The sequence below is a fragment of the Carassius auratus genome, chromosome 38, assembly GCF_003368295.1.
Source record: "Carassius auratus strain Wakin chromosome 38, ASM336829v1, whole genome shotgun sequence".
NCBI classification, from domain to species: Eukaryota; Metazoa; Chordata; class Actinopteri; order Cypriniformes; family Cyprinidae; genus Carassius; species Carassius auratus.
This window is the reverse complement of record NC_039280.1, coordinates 8,084,889-8,104,231: the sequence shown is the minus strand read 5'-3', so window position 1 is coordinate 8,104,231 and position 19,343 is coordinate 8,084,889. Positions and strand designations below refer to the sequence as shown.

The 19,343-nt window shown below is 39.6% G+C and overlaps 1 protein-coding gene across 7 annotated transcripts in view; it reads right to left on the bottom strand.

Moving 5' to 3' along the window:
- zmiz1a (zinc finger, MIZ-type containing 1a) overlaps nt 1-18,909 on the bottom strand; it is a 28,980-nt gene extending 10,071 nt beyond the window's left edge. The window contains exons 1-5 of one of the 7 annotated variants that reach the window (XM_026223811.1): nt 18,630-18,909; nt 1,595-1,730; nt 898-1,012; nt 597-814; nt 74-269 (exon numbers count right to left, since the gene is read on the bottom strand). In XM_026223811.1, the coding sequence (XP_026079596.1) occupies nt 74-269; nt 597-814; nt 898-1,012; nt 1,595-1,626 (561 nt within the window). In that variant the 5' untranslated portion in view covers nt 1,627-1,730; nt 18,630-18,909. Of the gene's footprint in view, nt 1-73; nt 270-596; nt 815-897; nt 1,013-1,594; nt 1,731-5,002; nt 5,610-9,701; nt 10,162-12,463; nt 12,858-13,003; nt 13,555-13,774; nt 14,025-18,629 lie in introns of those variants that run through there. The other 6 variants (XM_026223813.1, XM_026223812.1, XM_026223814.1 and 3 more) reach the window with 6 other exon arrangements.
- Between the last annotated feature and the right edge of the window lie 434 nt (nt 18,910-19,343).

The window sequence follows — 19,343 nt, the reverse complement described above, 5'->3', positions numbered from 1 at the left end:
AGTTCAGATGAATAAGAGGACTCATTTAGAAACCCAGGGTAGGGTAAGAAGCCAAAACCAGTGAGGGTCCAACCTGGTTGTACTGGTTCATGTCTTTATTGGTCTCTTGCAGGGCTGCCACGGTTGCTGTGGCAGTAGCTGTTGCGGTGGCAGCGGCGGCAGCGACGGCGGCTGCAGCGGCAGCAGCAGCAGGTTGGGTGAAATCAGAGGGCGGTCGTGTATGAGGCGGCATGCCCATGCCACTCGGAGCATTTGGCCCACCTGGGTAACTGAGCAGAAGCGATTCACAACACGTTTACATCTACAATCACATCTTTCACAGTCAAAAAATCTATTTATTGGAATAAAACTTGTTGGAAGGCCACACAAGTCTTTCCTGGATTTGCACTTGGCACAGCAAGAAAGTGATATCATCCCTTTCAAGAAAAACATCCTTGAACTGAGTGTTGGCTGGGCTTTAAAACCACGTGTCAAGTATCACTAATGGGAGACTCTTCTATAGCTTATTGAATCTCCCAAAGTGATGCAAAACAACTTTGTCAAACAACTTCCCATCATCCTGTCTGGAACGGCATCTCTAATGCTTGAAAAATTACCTTCCACCAAACCCTCCTCCTCCCGGGTGCCCTGGACGCCCATACATGCTTTGCTGCATGTAGGCCTGGTTGGATCCCCCTTTGGCTGAAAACTGCTGTTGTTGGCCAGGGAACTGAGGTGAGTTGATCCCTGGGTTGTTGCCTGACATACTCGTCCCTAGAGTATTCCCTCCAGGGTTCATGGGATTGTTGGTATTGGCCATGGGGTTACCCAAGACCTAGATCAAAAGCAACATCTGTCATAAGATCAATGTTATCATTGTTACTCTTTTCATACAGTGACACTATACGTGTGACTCACCTGACTTTGTGATGTATTGGTAACTCCCCACACCGTCGTAACTACCGACAGCGAGCCCGGGGCCTGGTTAGCATTTTGTTGCCAGGGAACACTGTCATATGGAAAGGACCCATCACTATAAAACAGCGTTCAAACAGCAATGTGAGATCAGGGGCATCAAACATGTGTTGAGAAAGAGTAAAGCTGACTCCAACACAGCCCGATAAAGAAAAGCTCCCTATTGACTAAAGAACATTATTTTTTCCATGAAAAAGAAGCTGTAATGTTTGCGAAAGTGGCCAATCACCAGCCCTGGAGCACAAAATGTTCTATTAAACATCACTAATCTAGTGAACTTCCTCAGTGTTTTCTCTGGCAAACTATCAATCTCTATTAACTTCTAGTTGACGTACCTAAATGCTAGTTATGATATCATGTTTTTATCTGCCGTTGTTCGGAACATTGTGAGAATGAATTTCATCTGCACAGCCTTCAGTGATGCCATGTTTACAGGGCTGTTAATGAAAGCTTGGTCAATGGCTTCTTGGAAAAGCCTTGTCTTCAAGATCACATGCCACATAAAAACAAACAATTGTGTGCTGGATGAGTGCACTGGGAGGAAATTCTGAGAAGGGGGCAAGACTGCTGGAAGTTTAACAGTGCTTGGAAGGGCTCAAGCGAGTGTCGGGTAAGAACAGAGTTTTGTCTGGGTACTGACCCGTGTGAGAGCGAGGGCTTCATGGAGTTCATGGGCGGCTGCAAGGGTACTTTGCCCGGTGGATCGCTCTGACGATTCTTCTGATGCCGCAACAAGAGCAGCCGTCCCAGCTCCTCGCACCAGGATGACAGGAGAGCTGGAGAGAAAGAGACAGAGAAAGAGAAAGAGAGTTTAGAAAGGATCTTTGACACAGAGACAAAACACTTGTTGTCTAAACCGCAATCTTGGTTATTTTATCTTCAGATTGCTATTGATATGATCAAGTCTTACTGCCAAGTATTAGCACATATGACCTAAACACGTTGACAATTTCAGGTTTCATTTATGTTTGAATGTCAGTATTTTTTACAGTTCAAATCTAACCAAATGCCAAAATCGTAATCGGTTTACGTCTTTACCACTAGAGGTCACTACAATAACAGCAGCAGCACGAGCATGCTCGGGATCCTCTATAATAGCTTGTCAGTATGCTTCTCATAAGACCATATGCTTTTCATCCGCAGTGCACTTTAAGCTGTGATACTACCACAGAATACCTGTCTTCTCCTCTCGTGAAGGGAGGATGACGGAGGACGGGGAGAGAAAGGGAGAGAAATGGGAGATGAGAATCAGTGCCGAGGACAGTAAATCATGCCGGTGATGTGTCCTGGGCTGGCAGCACTTTACTCCTGAGAGGGGTGACAAAACGAGCCTCTCGCCATGGTGATGGAGTCGGTTCGGGATGGCAGCAGCTGGCATGTGGCCAGATCCTGGTCTAATCGATTCTACACGCCACACACGGCTGAAACACGAGTGCTGCATTTAAGTGCTCTTCATACAAACGGTCCTTATACTTTCCAAGTGACACTGTTTAGATAAATACTCAATACTAGCTGAGTCATTCTATGACAAGAGTACCATTTTAGTATCTGATAAAGTGCACTAAACACAAACAACTGCTATGAAGTGTTTTAACTTTAACATATTTGTTTAAAAATTGGGTTTCAAATGCTTAGCACTGAAACATATTTATATATACAAATCCAGGTTAACTAATCACATTACTTATTTACTTTAAATTGATCATCATAATCAAATAATCATTCTAAATCATGTTCTACTCATTATTTCCAGAATGAATCTTTTTACATGCTTGACAAGATTAACATTTGACAAATACCCCATATATTCAACTCATCATATAAAATAGAAAAAAATAATGATGACACTTTTTTAAAATGTTCCACCTCATCCAATTTCCAAAGTCACATGTTCGAAACGCCACGAAATAATAATTTAACTTGAGGTGACACAATGCAATTTCTAAGCACCTAAAGACATTCTTACTCTGGCAGAATATTTAAAGTCATACAGCAATGTCCTTAAAAAAATAAAAAAAATAAATCACCTTTCCAAAATGAAAAAGGTGCCTGTTGCATAGAATGACTCAGAGCTGCTCACAGAGAACAAGGGAGAAAAAACATTGTCCAAAAAAACTATCACACACCGACAGAACAAGAACAAAAGCCAGGAACTGTTTCACTAGTGCTGCACCTCTAGTCTTCCTTTGCCATCAAACAGATTCTGCAAGGGACCTTATAAAATATTCTCTTTCCCCTAAGACGAACTTATACATGGAACAATACCCCTCTTTCTTCTCTAAATCGACATCACAGACAGTAGATGAGTAAAAAAAAAAAAACCCTGCTACGGCTATTTGAACAGAGAGGGTGGTGTCAAGAGTAAGAATCTCTCTCTCTCTCTCTCTCTCTCTGAGTCTGGTGCAGAGAGACAGACGTCTGTCTTGGCTCTTTCCTCTCTAAATCGATCAGTCAGTAATGACTATGAAGAATGGCAGCAGCTGGCATGTGGCCAGATCCTGGTCTAATCGATTCTACACGCCGCACACGGCTGAAACACGAGTGCTGCATTTAAGTGCTCTTCATACAAACGGTCCTTATACTTTCCAAGTGACACTGTTTAGATAAATACTCAAAACTAGCTGAGTCATTCTATGACAAGAGTACCATTTTAGTATCTGATAAAGTGCACTAAACACAAACAACTGCTATGAAGTGTTTTAACTTTAACATATTTGTTTAAAAATTGGGTTTCAAATGCTTAGCACTGAAACATATTTATATATACAAATCCAGGTTAACTAATCACATTACTTATTTACTTTAAATTGATCATCATAATCAAATAATCATTCTAAATCATGTTCTACGCATTATTTCCAGAATGAATCCTTTTACATGCTTGACAAGATTAACATTTGACAAATACCCCATATATTCCACTCATCATATAAAATAGAAAAAAATAATGATGACACTTTTTTAAAATGTTGCAGAATCGGAACTGGAGTTCTTTCCAGAAAACGGTTTTTTAAACTTATTCAATATCCCAGCGACACCTGACGCACTTTCCCTTCCGAGTTCAAACACACAATTACAGTGAGAAAATCACGTGTGTGTAAATATATCAAAGGGGTCTGTTTCAAAGAGACCGCTTCTCACCTCTCTGCGACAGGCGTGAAAACCGTCCCAGCAGGATTGGAGCGGGAGGCTAGAATCACCCACCTACTTCAATGAGAATTATTCTACCCTGCCATTACAGAGAGCTTATCGGCCAGCTAAAATCACTACCTCTGCATGCTGGCAACTGCTATTTTCTCACAAAAGACCAACTTAGAGCTCATATGACAGGTTACAGCCAGAAGCAGCCTGCCAATTTTCAACTGTTGTTCCCGCCTAGCATGCCTCCTACACGTAACAAAGACTGGAGCTCTCCTGCCTGCGATTCAACCAGTAAACTCAGTGAAAAACAAGCTAATCAACACGTCACCTTCCAGCAGCGCACAATATCCCTCTCACCTTGCTGAATACAGCTACACCACTTCTCCCGCAAACATCATCGCCTCCACCACTACCCACGGGGCCGTGTTGTCATATTAACGCGTAACATTTACTGTAACAAGATTTCTCTCATCAATATGGATGCACTGATTTTTGGTCCAATATTAAGCTCATTAGCTTCAGTAATGGAAAAGATATCATTGAGAGTACATACAATATATTTTGCATAAACCCTGCCACACAAAAAAACACCGGCAGCAGAACAAAATGTCTCAAGATTGGAGGAATTTCAAGACAAAAGACATCTAATTAATTCGCAGTAGTCACGCTTGCATAGAGCTCCTGTCGTGCAAGTAGACGACTGCGCAAGCGCAGAGGAACAGAGAAGCTTTCCTAGAATGATTTGACTTAAACTGGACAAAATCGTGCATGGTTTATTATTATTTTTCATTTTTTTAAATCCATGCTGTCCTTACATCCCACTGTATTTTACAGCATTAGCAAACAGCAGCAGAGAGGACCAAAAGGAAAGTTTCTCTAACAAATATCATCATGAATCCTTACTCACCAGTAAATCGGCATTAATCACATTTCTCTTTCATTCCCTGTTTTAAAATGCCTCTCTCAGTCTCCGTTTTCCTTTCATCTGCTTCCCTTCCCTCATTTAGTTCTGCTCGCATTGCCAGACACCTGCTCCAGAAAGGGTTGTGTTGAGTGTTAAGTTGGCAGTGGGCTACTGTAGCTCTGTGGCAATGGGCATTTCGGTGGCATGGCTGTGTGTTGGGTCTATGTCAGCGGGCATTATGGTGGCAGGGCTGGCTCACAGCGGTGGGCACCAGGCAGTGATCCCAGCAGGAAGAGATGAGTACCAACACAGAGCATAGCTCTCACAAAGCCATGCCAGACAATAAAACTGAGGTTTGCTTGCACCAGCCAGACTCTAATACAGTCTGAGACTTAGCATACTTAGTGTGCCATTTATCACAACACAGCAGCTTCAAAAACGTTGTTAAACACAGTGTAAGAAATCATTTCAGGGTGAGAACAAAGACATTAACAGTGCTTACAAATCAGTGTACAGTCTCATATTGTGTCATCATAAAACACTTAAAATGTTAATATAAATACATACTTTTTTGAAGAAAAGGTGGGCGGTGATTCCAGTGTTACTGTTAACAAAAACTAAAAATTAGTCAAACATTTGAGTTAATGTTGTTAATTAAAACACAAGCTGGAAAACTGACTCTAAAATAAACTAAATAAAAAAAAAAAAGGATCACAAATGTTTTTAATATGTGCCATATTCTAAAACGTGACACCCACTTTTAAAATTCAGTAACATTAAACATTTTTAGATGATATCAGATATATTATTAGATGATATCAGTATATTTTAGTGTCAAAGTTAGTGCATTAATATAAAAAAGTACAAATAAAATAAAAAAAAGCTAAATGACTAAACTGTAAAGCCAAATTAAAAATAAAACAGTAAAAATTCCATTACATTTTTTAACTACAATAAAACAACCCTCTTTAAAATCCCTAAATCCTAAATATGATCAATAATTTTAAGAGAATTCTGTCACTCTAAAAAATGACTGCACTCCAAAGTAGCAGACATCAACATTTGCTAACACTGTAAGATCCATGCAATCCATACAAGCTCTGTGAGTCATATTAGCCATGTTCTGCTGTTTCTAGAGGTGCCAGACTGCAGCAGAAACCATCTTACTGAGGGGACAACAGCCTGTGGCTCTATAGACTTCTGGCAAAACAGACCAGAGAGACAGACACTACACAAACCAACCCCCCTCCCTGTCTGCTCTTTGTCTAGAGAAGAGGCTCTCCAAGCAGGTTTAGTAGGCTTTGAATAACTGACCAGGGTAAATCCCCAAATGATCCGGTATGTAGGGAATCCAGGTCACCCCCAGTTACCCAAATCGCTTCTGAAGCGGCCCCAAGAATTTTCGCCTGTCGCTCCTTCTCAGGTTGGCTGCTTCATCTCTGCCAGCACCCCTTCTCAGCCAAACTCTCGGTTTTACTGGCTTCAATGACTCATTATGAGCTTTTTGATTATGATGTTGCTAATAAAAGGTAGACGCCAGTGAAAGGTGGTTTGGACAAGGGAGTTGAACTAAAATCAAGAAGAAACGTCACTGTTTAATCAAAGGCTTTGTTCCAAAAATCTATTGAGCTGCCATGCTGTCCTACTACCTACACAGGCAGCATCCTAAATGAAACGGGACCTCATAAGTGACTGATTCAAGAAATCTACATAAAAAACACACCTATATAAATAGCACTCTGCTAGTTGATTCCAATTGATGTTAATGTTAGCATGTTGCTAAACTAAAACTCCAATATATATATGATCAAACACACTACACGCAAAAAATCTTTAATCGATAAACTTCACTCCTGGAATTTAAGCTTACTTTCAGTCAATTTTTCTTTGATTTCATTCAACATCTTGGATTTTTCTAATAATAATTTTTCTAATTCTAAAAATATGAACGGTATAATGATGTTATACTTAAATTAAAATTAAAACAATGGAAAAACCCTTAAGATGACATGTAGAAAGAAAAGAAGCATCTTAAGCACGCAGATGATTAACATCAGTGGACATTGAACGATTAACTGCCGATTTGAACGATTATGTAATTGTGGCATCCATAATTGTAATCGCGATTAGAAATTCGATTATGTAGCCCTACTTAAAGCTAAATGTCTTATTTTCTTCCAAAGGACAAACCTTACTAAAAGAATAACACAGTCTATGTCTTATCCATTTCATACTGACAGAATACATTGGAATTTTGACTAGTGCAGCTTTGGAAAGTGGAAAAATTTCAAACCTCCTGAGGATGTCTAGAACATAAAATGTGGCTGGAATTCATAACACAAGCCATATTTTCAAATGTCCTCAGAGACCTTTTCTCTCACCCTCACTCTCAATTTGTGAATCCGTGAGAGTCTCAGACTGATGCCACAGTGAATTGGCAGACATGTCGACTGACCTTCCTGGACCACTTAGTGAAAATACACAATCCTGCTTGTCCGCATGGCCATACTGTGTCTGCCCTTCATCCTCACCTCACTAATCATCACAGCACCTTACCTGACCTAGAAAAACCACCAAAGAGAAATCCAACAGCAGATGCTGGCCATGGGAAATAGAGACCACTGTAGGACCTGTTAAAAGCTGTTTTTATTAAAAGCTATGATATGACAAACTAGCATTTATGCAAAGTTTTCAAGTCATTCATGCAATGAAAAAAACTAAAAACAAACAAAAAAATATATTATGAATTTAGTTCAAGTTGCAGATAACCAGTTTATTTGAAAGTAATGTTTCCTCATCCTAATTTTTACGAATACCTCAAATTTATCCATCCTAAATACTTCAATCTGTTAATGCAGGTCTTTTCCAGTGAGTGTAAGCAGCTTAAAATTGAACTTCCCAACAGCCTTCATAGAGATTTGTGTAATACCGCCACACACACGCCAGAAAAATGCAGGTTTGTGAAAGGAATACAAGAAAAGACTAGAAAAACAAGCTAATAATGGTGTATACAAGGAAACAGCATGCCAGAGCTAAAATTCTCAATTAAAAATTCTTTTTGATCTTTTTGTTTTTTTATTATTATTACGGTGTTAGTAATATCCATACTTGACTAACTAATTGGCATGTGTTCTTTTTTGCAAAAAACAAAACAAAAAAAAAAACCAATCAACCACAAAGTTCTACAAATTCCAATTACATGTCCGTTTATTAAAGCTGCAGTCCGTAACATTTTTTCTGTTCAAAATTTATATAATAAGCGAGTACATGTTTTTGGCTTATCCTGAATACCTCCAATACACCTATAATAAGAGTTTATATAGACTATTTTAGGCTGGTTCATGTAGGTACTGCTGCGGAATAGCCTTGTACCTGTGTGATTCGCCATAGACATAAACAGAGAAGAAGCTCCGGCTACAATGTTCTTCCGCAAGACTCATACAGGTTTGTTTATTAACCATAGACCGCCTGAAGTTACGCACTGTAGCTTTAAATATCTTGGCAATCTATTTCCTATATGCTTCTTATTCACAGAGTATGTAGAAAAAAAGGATAGGTATATGAAAAAAGGGAAAATGGCAGCAGATTCCATCTGGGCCTGCTAATAGAGATGCTCTAACTGTAAGAAAGCACTGTGTTGTGGTGAAGTCTATGGAAACAGTCTTCCCTCCACTCCCAGTGAAAGGCAGTATAGCAAGCATGTGCTCAGGCAGCACACTACTATTAACTAATGACACAGAGCAGGTCCTCACATACGAGAGGCTCACATTTTAATTAAGGCCAGCACTGAACCTGAGTGCAGTCTACACATACTCCCACAAGTCATTGTTATTAACCCCTAACTGAGGCTAACAGGCCACAAAGTGACCTCCTCTCACACCGGGTGGCCTAACCATTCAGGACACTCTCTGGCACAACACACACCCACACACAGTCAGATTAAAACACTTCACACAGATTTCCACAAACACAACCACAGAGTAGCTGCTCGAACAGATGAAAGTGATATTTCTCATTTGAATGCATAAATAAACGATCAGATCGTTGTCTGCTTCTGTCAGTGACAGATGTAATGCGCCTCCTACAGCGCAGTAACATCCGCACAATGGGCGCTCGCTGACTTTCTGCTGTCTTTTTGAGAGAATCCAAACAGCTTGATGCTCTTTTGAATTGGAAGCGAATTTAAAGCACACGGCACAGTGCATTGTCGCAACAGATTCGGCTTAAATGGGAATGATTGACTGCAATGAAACGGAGAAGAGCTGACAAAGACTGGCACGTGACAAGGCAGCCCTAGAAGTGAGTGACACATGGATGAAGGCTTTGTTTTAAACATAAAACAGCGCAAAATGGGACGTCATTCCTGTTCAATGAGCTGCACAGTCTGGAGAAAAGCTGAAAACCTGAGCCGTAAACCTACAAGATGATGGGAGAAAATCCCAGGATCATCTGAGATGACAGTGCTGCCCATGCGTCTGTGAAACAGGTATGGATGCTCAGTCAGAAGCCAATGACCCCCCACAACAAAGGAAGCACATTAAAAGTGTTTGCGTCATCGTGATTCATCTCCTGTGACTGCGTACGAATGAATAAAAAAAGCTGAATGAATGCCCAGGGTGATGATGAAAAGAGAGGAGGAGAGAGAGAGCTTTCCACTAGATGTGTTTCACAAGCCAAACAATGCTAAAACACAGAAGAGTACCTGTGTCACTCTGACATCTCCTGCAGGTGGTGGTTTCTGTAGGGTTCAAATTCAACATTTTACTCAAGGGGGCAAAGAAATATTAAGACAAGATAGTATCAGTAAGCAGAGTTGACGTCATCAATGGGTGAACTGATGTCCTGGTTGAATTGATGGGACTTAACGAGACTCTTAACCCTGGTTCTGCTCCGGCCTGCTGTGCGAAACACTGACTTCTCATCTCAGTGGATCTAAATATCAATGCATTTGCTGAAATATTCCAGGTGCTTGCACATTTGTCAGAAATCTCAAGCTAAGCAACTCAAATGTAATCTAGAATTATGGTTTTACACAATAATAGTATTAAAAAGTGAATGTTACATTTAAAAGCATTAACGAAGAGAATTTGATTCTTTTGAATGATTCTAAAATGACATTCCAACATCTACAAATCCAAATATGTCCCAAAATACACCACAGTCTCTCATGACACATCATTTTAATTACAGTTGGAAAAATGTGCTGACGCTTCATATGACTAACACATTTGTCACTGTATGAGGAAACATCTAAATATCAAATTAGTCATATCAACAAGTATATCGCTACTCAAACGTCAACATTTTTTTCCTACAGACTATGACTACCCTATATTACTAATGGAAACTTCATAACAGGTCTTTATGACAAGACAATTCAGGCACAGACGATTAAAACGGTGATTGTGATGATTTAGAGGATGAATGTGATACACTGTTCATGTGCATCAATCTTAGCTGTTCATTCATATCATTGGTTGTGTATTTCTACAGTAAACTTACCAACATAATTTAAATTAACCATTTTCTGTTTTAATGTATTTTAAAATGCTATTTATTCCAGTCATATCAAAGCTGAATTTTTGGCATTCCCCAGTCTTCAGTGTTGCATGATCCTTCAGAAATCATTGTTATATAATAATTTGGTGCTCAAGAAAACTTTCCTATTACTATCACAATTGAAAATTGCTTATCACAGTTAGCTCAATATTTTGTTGAAAAGTATTATACTTTTTTCAGGATTCTATGATGAATAGGATGTTCAAAAGACTATTTGAAATATAATTATTTTGTAACATTATTAACTTCTTTACTATCACTTTTAATCAATTGAATGCATCCCTGCTGATCATTTATTTCCAAAAAAAAAGTCTTACTGACTCCACTCTTCTGAACGGGGGTGTGTAAAATGTTTCTAAAATTACTACAAATATATAAGATTAAAAGATCAGCGTGCAATGATAAAAAAAAAAAATCTAATAATAGCCATAATTATGAATATTATTAATTAATAATATAAAGAATTAATATTTCTCCAACTAACACAGTTCACTAGCCTGATCTCTATATTACCGTCTTTGAAAACCTCTCATCCATTCAGAATTTAAAATCCAAACTATCCTATCACAAGCTTCAGCAGTAATCGGACAGTTTATGGTTTGTTTCGTTTGTTAACACAGCCCACTTCTTCAGATGTTTACCTTGCATCCACTTTGTAACTAAGGGCAACTGTAAATGTTTGCACTGGGGCATTGGCACTTTATCAGTGTCTGTGGAAAATTCATGATATGCATTTGCTAGTTTGCTTTTCGCACTCAGTTGAACAACAGCTAAAGCTGTAAAATATAACCTGTAATGCATGTTATTTCTGTGACTTCTCTTTTGTAACCTAAGCCAATTACTGTAAATGCAGCAATTCATAACACATTAAAGTCTATTTTACTACTTCTATAAATTTAGTAATTATTCATTTTATAAATAAGACAATCAACACCCATAAATCAATCTAATATCCAAATACTACCTTTCAAAAAAAAAAATGCATGGAGAAAACACAAAGATGGCTTACTGTCTTAACCTAAAGACAAACTAGTGTAGTTTTAGACAGCTTAGGACAATTTAACTAGCGTAAATCATTAGTACGCCAATGTGTTAATATAACATTTGCATGTTTATTTAAAGTAAATCCAGCAAACCCAAACGACACATGGCAAAGAGCACCGAGCTATTAAAAGCTCCTCACCACTGAGGATGAAGTTTCACACATGAACAGCAGGATCCTCATTTCAGCAAACTGCTGTTTATTTCCCCATCAGCACGTATTCTGAGGCCGAGAGCTTTAACAAAACTTCACAGGAACCTGTAGACTTTGCTCAAGCAGTATATTATCCTTACGACGCTTTAACTGCCGCCCTGTAGCAGTTACAAGAAACAACTACTTACTATAAATATCCAGGGATCGTGCCTAGACACTGTTGTAGAAACACAAGAGATGAAACTGTCTTTCTAAAAATACAAACAGCAGGGGCACAGACATGACCCCTACCCAACTTACAGAAATCTCCAGGTTCATTCCCTCACAAATCGGCCCATCCAACAGAACCTCTAATGCACTGCAAAGATACACTCCCCTGCCCAATGATTTACAACGCCATAAAAACCTAACACACACTCTCAGTAGCCACTACAGAGGAAGAGACTCTCCATGTAACCGGCTGGAGCCATGCTGTCGCCAGGCTCACGTCAACCCGCTAAAGGACTGACACAAACACTGTGCCTCAAGTAGGTCAGCTCTCCTCCTGGAGATAATCAAGCCCACTCTGACCCTCTATGTGTGAGCGTGTGTGTGGGAGAGAAGGAACTAGGTCAAACGCAGTCAGTTGTTACGACTCGATCATGTGCAGGACTTGCGCATACACCTGCCTGCAACTCGCCCGCATGCACTCCGACCGTCACGTGACTTACCAACGCTTGCGATCTGGCTCTCATCGCAGTCTTCTCATTGCAGAGAGAAAATGGGATTTTACCAGCAGGCGAAGACGAACCCGTGAGAAATCTACGAGCTTTTCTGTCTATCTCTGTCTGATTGTCTGGGACTCTCTCTCTCTCTCTCTCTCTGTTTTTCCTCTCTTCTCCTGTCCAGCGACTGCACAATGCACATCAATTATTCAGCGGCGGTCTCTGGGTTTCCAGTGCAAAGCCAATCACAGATGGAGTTCTGTGCTAATGGGCTCCTGCTATACCTGGCTCCTCTGCTCCAAGACGTAGCCCACAGGGAATCAGGTTAAGCTCTTCGAAACTTCAGACACACACACATACAGAATGACAAGCCTGTAAAGTGTCTGCAGTGCAAAACCACAAAATAAACAGGAAACACCGTTGTGTTTCAAAAGGGTTAAAAAAAAAGAAGCAAGAGAGAGAGAGAGAGAGAGAGAAAGAGAGGGACGTGGGGGCAGGGAAAGAGATGAGAGAAAGAGGAAGAAAAAGCAGAAAATGTCCTCTCACCTCAGATGTATGGTGTCCTAAGTGATGTCCACATGCCTAAAACCCTCATTCATTCATACAAACCCACGCACACACGCGCACATCCATGCAATGCGACGGCCACTTTGCCAGAGGGCGGTGGGGCAGGGGGAGGGGAGGCATGGGTGGCTCACATTTCAAACTTGCAAAGAGGAGGCGGGGCCTATTGTGGCAGACGGGCTGTATCTTGGCCCTCAACCAAATCATCCAAAGAAAGACTGAAAACAAACAACACGCTTAGATCAATTCGGTTAAAGCTGCATTGGCAGCCCTGCGATTACTGCTATCAAAGCGGGTGAATCCCATTCATTGGTGAGCTAATCACATGACACTGATGTATAAATCCATCAGACACTAATTAAGCCCGGGGCTGGTGGGCGGCCCTCCTGAGTGTCGTGCGAGGGTGAAATTAATGGAAACCGTGTTAGCTTTTAACGCTAAGTGCCTAACTTGACACTTGCTAACACTGTTAACTGCACACATCAAAAAGTGTTGAATATCAGAAAGGGATCCAGCACTTCCCCGGGCTGTCAATAGTGTGCGTCATTAATGAATTAATACATAGCTGTTCTACAGTCCTTGAATTAGCGTCAACTAATCTTCTAAAAAAAAAAAAAAAACAACCCTGTATCAACAGCAGGACTTTCTCTTGACGCTGCACAAAAAAAAACCATCACTGTAATAATTTCAAGTGACATCAAATTAGCAATAATTCATTGAAAGCTCCAATGTACTGTAACCACAAAGACTTACTATGTAGCACGAAGCATCAGTACCTCAGTGTGCGCGCCATTTCCCTGGCCGGCATTGAAGCGCTGTGTGTGACAGATACCTTTAATATCAAGCTACGAGGGGATGAAATAACTCAGAGAAAATGAGAGATGTCAAGGCTACGGGCTACATGAAAAAAGAGGTGAAGAGCCAAAGCTGGCTCAAACAGGAACTTGAGCTTCCTTTAACTTTTACTGCAAAGCAGTGAGTCATAACCATCCACCAACACAAACACATCACTCCAGTCATTCTCTGTCTGCAGATCTCAACTTCACTACTTTAGAAATGAGCAATCTTATAAATAACCTGATGCTTTTTATGCAAAAACCTATCATAATACGGCATAATTGTTTCACATTACAAGCTACAATGAAGTAATTGGCTTGTTTCTGTTAGAACAAAAAGTTTAGCAGATCCGGAGCATCTAAAAGTAGCTGAACTGTTGCTGAATGATTACATCAGAAGAAAAGAGAAGAATCTTGAAAACAGACTTAAGCCCAACATTTACTTTATGTCTCACCTCACAATGTGTGGATTTTATCTTTTCATAAGTATTTCTCAACTGCAATATTCTATCCAGTATATCATTTAAATATTTCTTAACTAAAATGCAAAAATTTACATACTGTACCTGAATTTTTATACTTATGTTTTTTTTGGAGTTAGTTTCAATTTATATTATAATCCAACTAATAAATAACTAGCTAATCAACAATAGTCATTATTTATTCACACTTGCTTGGCATTGAAATTGTTGAATGCTTGGTAATTGTTAATTCTGGCAATACTGTAGGTGATTGTGACCCACTAACGATCTCTACTTTGATGTTGCAGACTCAAAGCCACAGTGATCGTCTGAAGTAAGCGTATGAAGTGACAACTGTACGCAGATAGAGGTAGGCAGGGTTTGCGGTATATCAAACCAACGGGGAGGTCCCCGGGCTTAAGTTTCTTGTGTATTTGCACTCGTGTCTTCTCTGTAAACCCCGTGTGTACATGACATGTGAATTACGGCTGGGTGCTGGAAAGTGATCCGTCACCCTCGACATGGCCGAGTGGTGGCTCTCCTGACGTGCCTTCCAGCTGGGCTGATTTACAAGCTGCTGACAGACGTCCTATGTAGAGGAGAAACATTCCTCACTGTTGTGTTGAGAGATCCATTTCAACCCATTGGCCAATTTCATACTTCAGCCAATCCGCTGCTCAGAGAACAGTCGTGTGTCAACTTTACTTTTGACGTGCAACTGCGTCAAACAACTGTATCTCTACATTTTAAAAAAACAAAAACAAATCCAAAAAACTATCCGGGCCAAAACCTTGAATATGGTGAAAGACCTTTCAATAAAATGCAATTAAATGTGGGCACCACATAACCTTGTTTTAGTCCTCAAAACTGTACAAATAACTGTTATATGGGCTGAATCATAATGAATCAATCATAATATAATTATTATAGAAAGCGACTTAAACTATTTGTTAGTGTGTCAAAAATGACGCAAACTATGGAATTCTTATAAACACTAGTTAAAGATTTTAGAGGGGAAAAACAAAGCATTGTTCAAATTCCTGTACTTAATGTCTTGTGCGCTTGGTGCCAAATCTGCTCAATAACAGACTTTAAAAACACTTGAATTGAGACACACCTTGCAATTATCTTGTCGCAACATCTCACTCTGAACAATGGCACACTATCTCTGCTCTTGTATGCAGGCACAAACGTGATTTGGAAAGTTGACTTTCTTTTTTCAGGACAATTTTTAAGTAATAGCAGGCTTTCTGAATGGGGCCGTGTGAATGAGAAACACGTCCTTATAGACAAACACATTAGCTGTCAATCTCTCAACTAACCTGCTCTCGATTATATATCAGAACGACACATACAGAGGGAAGAACTCGATTTCGATCTAAGTGAGGAGACTGTTGAGACTGACAGGATATTGTTGTAATTCTGTCAAAAGCAATTGTGATGCTGTATATAATTAACATATGTTCATCTTAGACAAGGTATTTAGCATTTCTTGGTACAGACACAACTCTGTGCTTTAAAGAGGGAGATTTTAGACTAAATAATTATCCTACTGCACTGGGGGTGGGGTGCCACACAAAGCCTGGTTAAAAAGTCTGTCAGTAGCATGTAAGCAGAGAAGATCAGACTCAATAAGAGCACTCACGCATACACACAAACAGATGCAAACACACCGTGGACAGATAATTCCCATAATCACAGATTAATACTGCCGGATAATCCCGCTGACAGAGAGGTCAGCACTCATAAAGCAGCAGACTGGACTTCATCTACACACACACACACACACACACACACACACACACACACACACACACACACACGCACACTGCATCTCACATTCCTGAAGATCAGCTGGTGAAAATGCACAATGTGCTTCCGGCACTGATTATATCATTTTGTCAATGCACTTTTCTAATCAGTATGTTTACGATAATTGTATAATAATATTCATAAAAAATAAAATATATAATAGTATATCCTTATAATAATAATTATTATTACTAGTCTTACAGAATTAATGTTTTTCACATTAAATGTTACACATTTTCAATTTCTCCTGTTTTATACTGTATAAATGTATTATTTAAATCTAATTACAAATGTTTTATTTATTACTCAGCATTAATTAATTATATATATATATATATATATATATATATATATATATATATATATATATATATATATATATATACATACACACACAAATTATTTTTACTATTTTTTAACATTTTACTAATTTATGTTGTTTTATTGATATTCAACATTCCAACTAAAACAAGACATATACTGATTAACTGTTTTGGCAATAATGATAAATGTCTGCTCATCAAATTTAGAATTGAAAAATACATGCCTCAAGCAAATGTGTTAGATTTGTCTACATCGCATGTCAAACAACAAAGGAATCCAATTGAGCATTTTATAACACTATAACTGTTGAAATGTAACATTAACAAGAGCTCAAAGCATAAATATATGAATTACTTTACTATATCCTACAAGACATCAGCTGGTATTTATCCATTGCAGGTACTTAACATTCTTTTACGAGAGGCAAATAGAAGTGTAATTCTAAGTGTAAGTGGATGAGTTTTGGCCATCCTCACAGCCAATCGTCAGCTGCATTGTGTATCACAGAGAGAGAAAAACATGACGGATTCATCCTGCAGCAGTGAATGCCTCTCCGCAGCCGCCTGATTGTGCATTGATCGTGTAATGTGGGAGTGTCTCGCATCTCTCAGGCTCTGAGCGCGCCAGACACACACTGAACTCCTGTGTGTGGTGTCGGGTGGCCGCCCCTCTGTCGCCATCCTGCCTGTCACTGGGTTTTCGCTGGGGCTGCACTTTCTCTTAAAATCCCTGACCTGACGTGCATATCTCTTCTCTCTCTTTTTTTTCCTTTTGCTCTTTCTGTGTGTGTTTCCGAGATGGATGTAGACAGATAAAGAGAGAAAGAGTGTGTGGCATCAAGGAGGACAGAAAATGAGAGGGACGGAAGATGGGTTTATGAGCCCTGCCACTGTCGTCTGTGTGTCTGGGGTGGCAGACGCCCTTATGATAGAGGTAAGATGGATGCCCCCATGATGCACTGAGAGAGAGGAAGTCTGAGTCATATCTGCTTCCAGCCATGTCTTTATCAGCCGCTGCTCTAAATGCAACCACTGATATAAACGCTGCTTGATTTGAAATATAGGAGATATCAATGAAACGGAGAAATATTTCAGCTATCAAACAACAAGTCATGGGAGCCTTACTAACAGCATACTGCCACTATCTCAGTTGTTTACTGCAAAAAATACATTTGTTAATCAATATTTTTGTCTCTTTTTTTAAATCCTTAAAACAAGTTTAATTACTGGAATTAACTTAAAAAGTAAAAAATATATATATAATAAATAAAGCATGTTTAGCATAAATTATAAATAATCACTGTTTTGTTAACCAATAAAATAAAATAAAAAATAAAATGGAACAAACTGAAAAAAACGTTGTTTTGGTGACTAACTTATTTTTTTTAACTAATTAAAAACAATAAAAATAAAAAATAAACCCAAAAACGAATAAAAAACAATAAAAAGCTTATTCAATGAATACTGCAACAGTTTATAAATACTGCTAAAACACCACTGTTTTAAAGTATATAAAGACGAAAGATATTCATTAAGAAAAATACTTTTTGCAGTGATCTAAAAAGAGAAATATGAACAAAAAAAAATGTTTCTGGAAGCCCAAGGTGTCCCACAGTAACCGTGATTCAAATGGACAGTTTATCTTCATTCTCCACAGCGAGCCATGTCAGGCCTTTCTCAAATGAAGTACACTCACACACCTCAACCCCGGCGCTTGCGGGCCATCTATCTCTGTTTGGCCGATGCCCGTCCGCAATTCACTTTGACAAATGTACAAGAACAGGACACTCAGCTTTGGCTGAGAAGGTCAGGATTTCAAACAGAGCTGATTACAAAGCAATGCTGCTCTGCTGATGGATGATTCTTGGAAAGTGAACTCTGGCGGCTTATCAATGCATTATTCGGGGGTGCTTCTGGCACGCCGAGAGCTCCATGTGTAAAATTGTCAGGAAAAGACAATCTCGGCAAGTTAAATCGTCTTAAGGAGATGAGTGAGTGTCGGACAAAGGAAAGTGAAAGCATGCTAATGCATGGCCATGCGCTATGATTGCATAATGCCGCAATTAAAAGATTTCCTGTCACATCGCTAAATGAGAAATGTGGATTCATTACAGGCAGAGTGTCTGTAGCAATGATGAGTGAGAAGAAACATCGCAATGAGAGAAGCGCTTCTCACCTGCCGACTTAGGGGTGAACTTGTCGCGGTTGGCCGCACACACGGCCAGGAGCCGATAGCCGAGGTCCAAGTCAAAACCCTGCTGCGCTGCCACACGACTTACAACCTGCGGAAAGAGACCATATGAGCATTAAAATGGGTCTTTTTGTACTCATGCTGTGCTTCATCTGCATGTGCGTGTCCATTATTCGCATTCATAGGAGAGGTGCAAACAGAGTTCTCCACTAAAAGACTGAAGAAAAATCAAGCTGAAATGTTCTAAACACACTCTTTAGCATTAAGGCTATTGAATTTTTCAATAGTCTACATGAGCTACGTGCAATTAAGCTTCCTTGAAATTCTACCCCAGACTCCCATGAGAGAAGCAAGAACCAGCGGTACACTCGCATAACCCGGCTACCACCCCCTCTTCCTTGTACACCAAATATCTCTCCAAAAACTACTCATAAAAGAGCAATTTCCCTTTTTTAGTGCAATCATGTCAAATATTTATATATGTGCATGAATAATGCATTCAAAGATAAAACAGCCACCTCCACTGATGCAGAATAGTGTTAAGATCATTGATATTTGCAGGGCACGATTGATGAGCTTTCCCCAGAGATGTGTGTGACTGGTGTGCAGACGTCTGTGTTTGTTCTCTGAATACCCTGATCCACAGAGACCACAGCCCGCACTTGGCCCCTTGAACTCGCAGCTCCAGCTTCTTTCAAA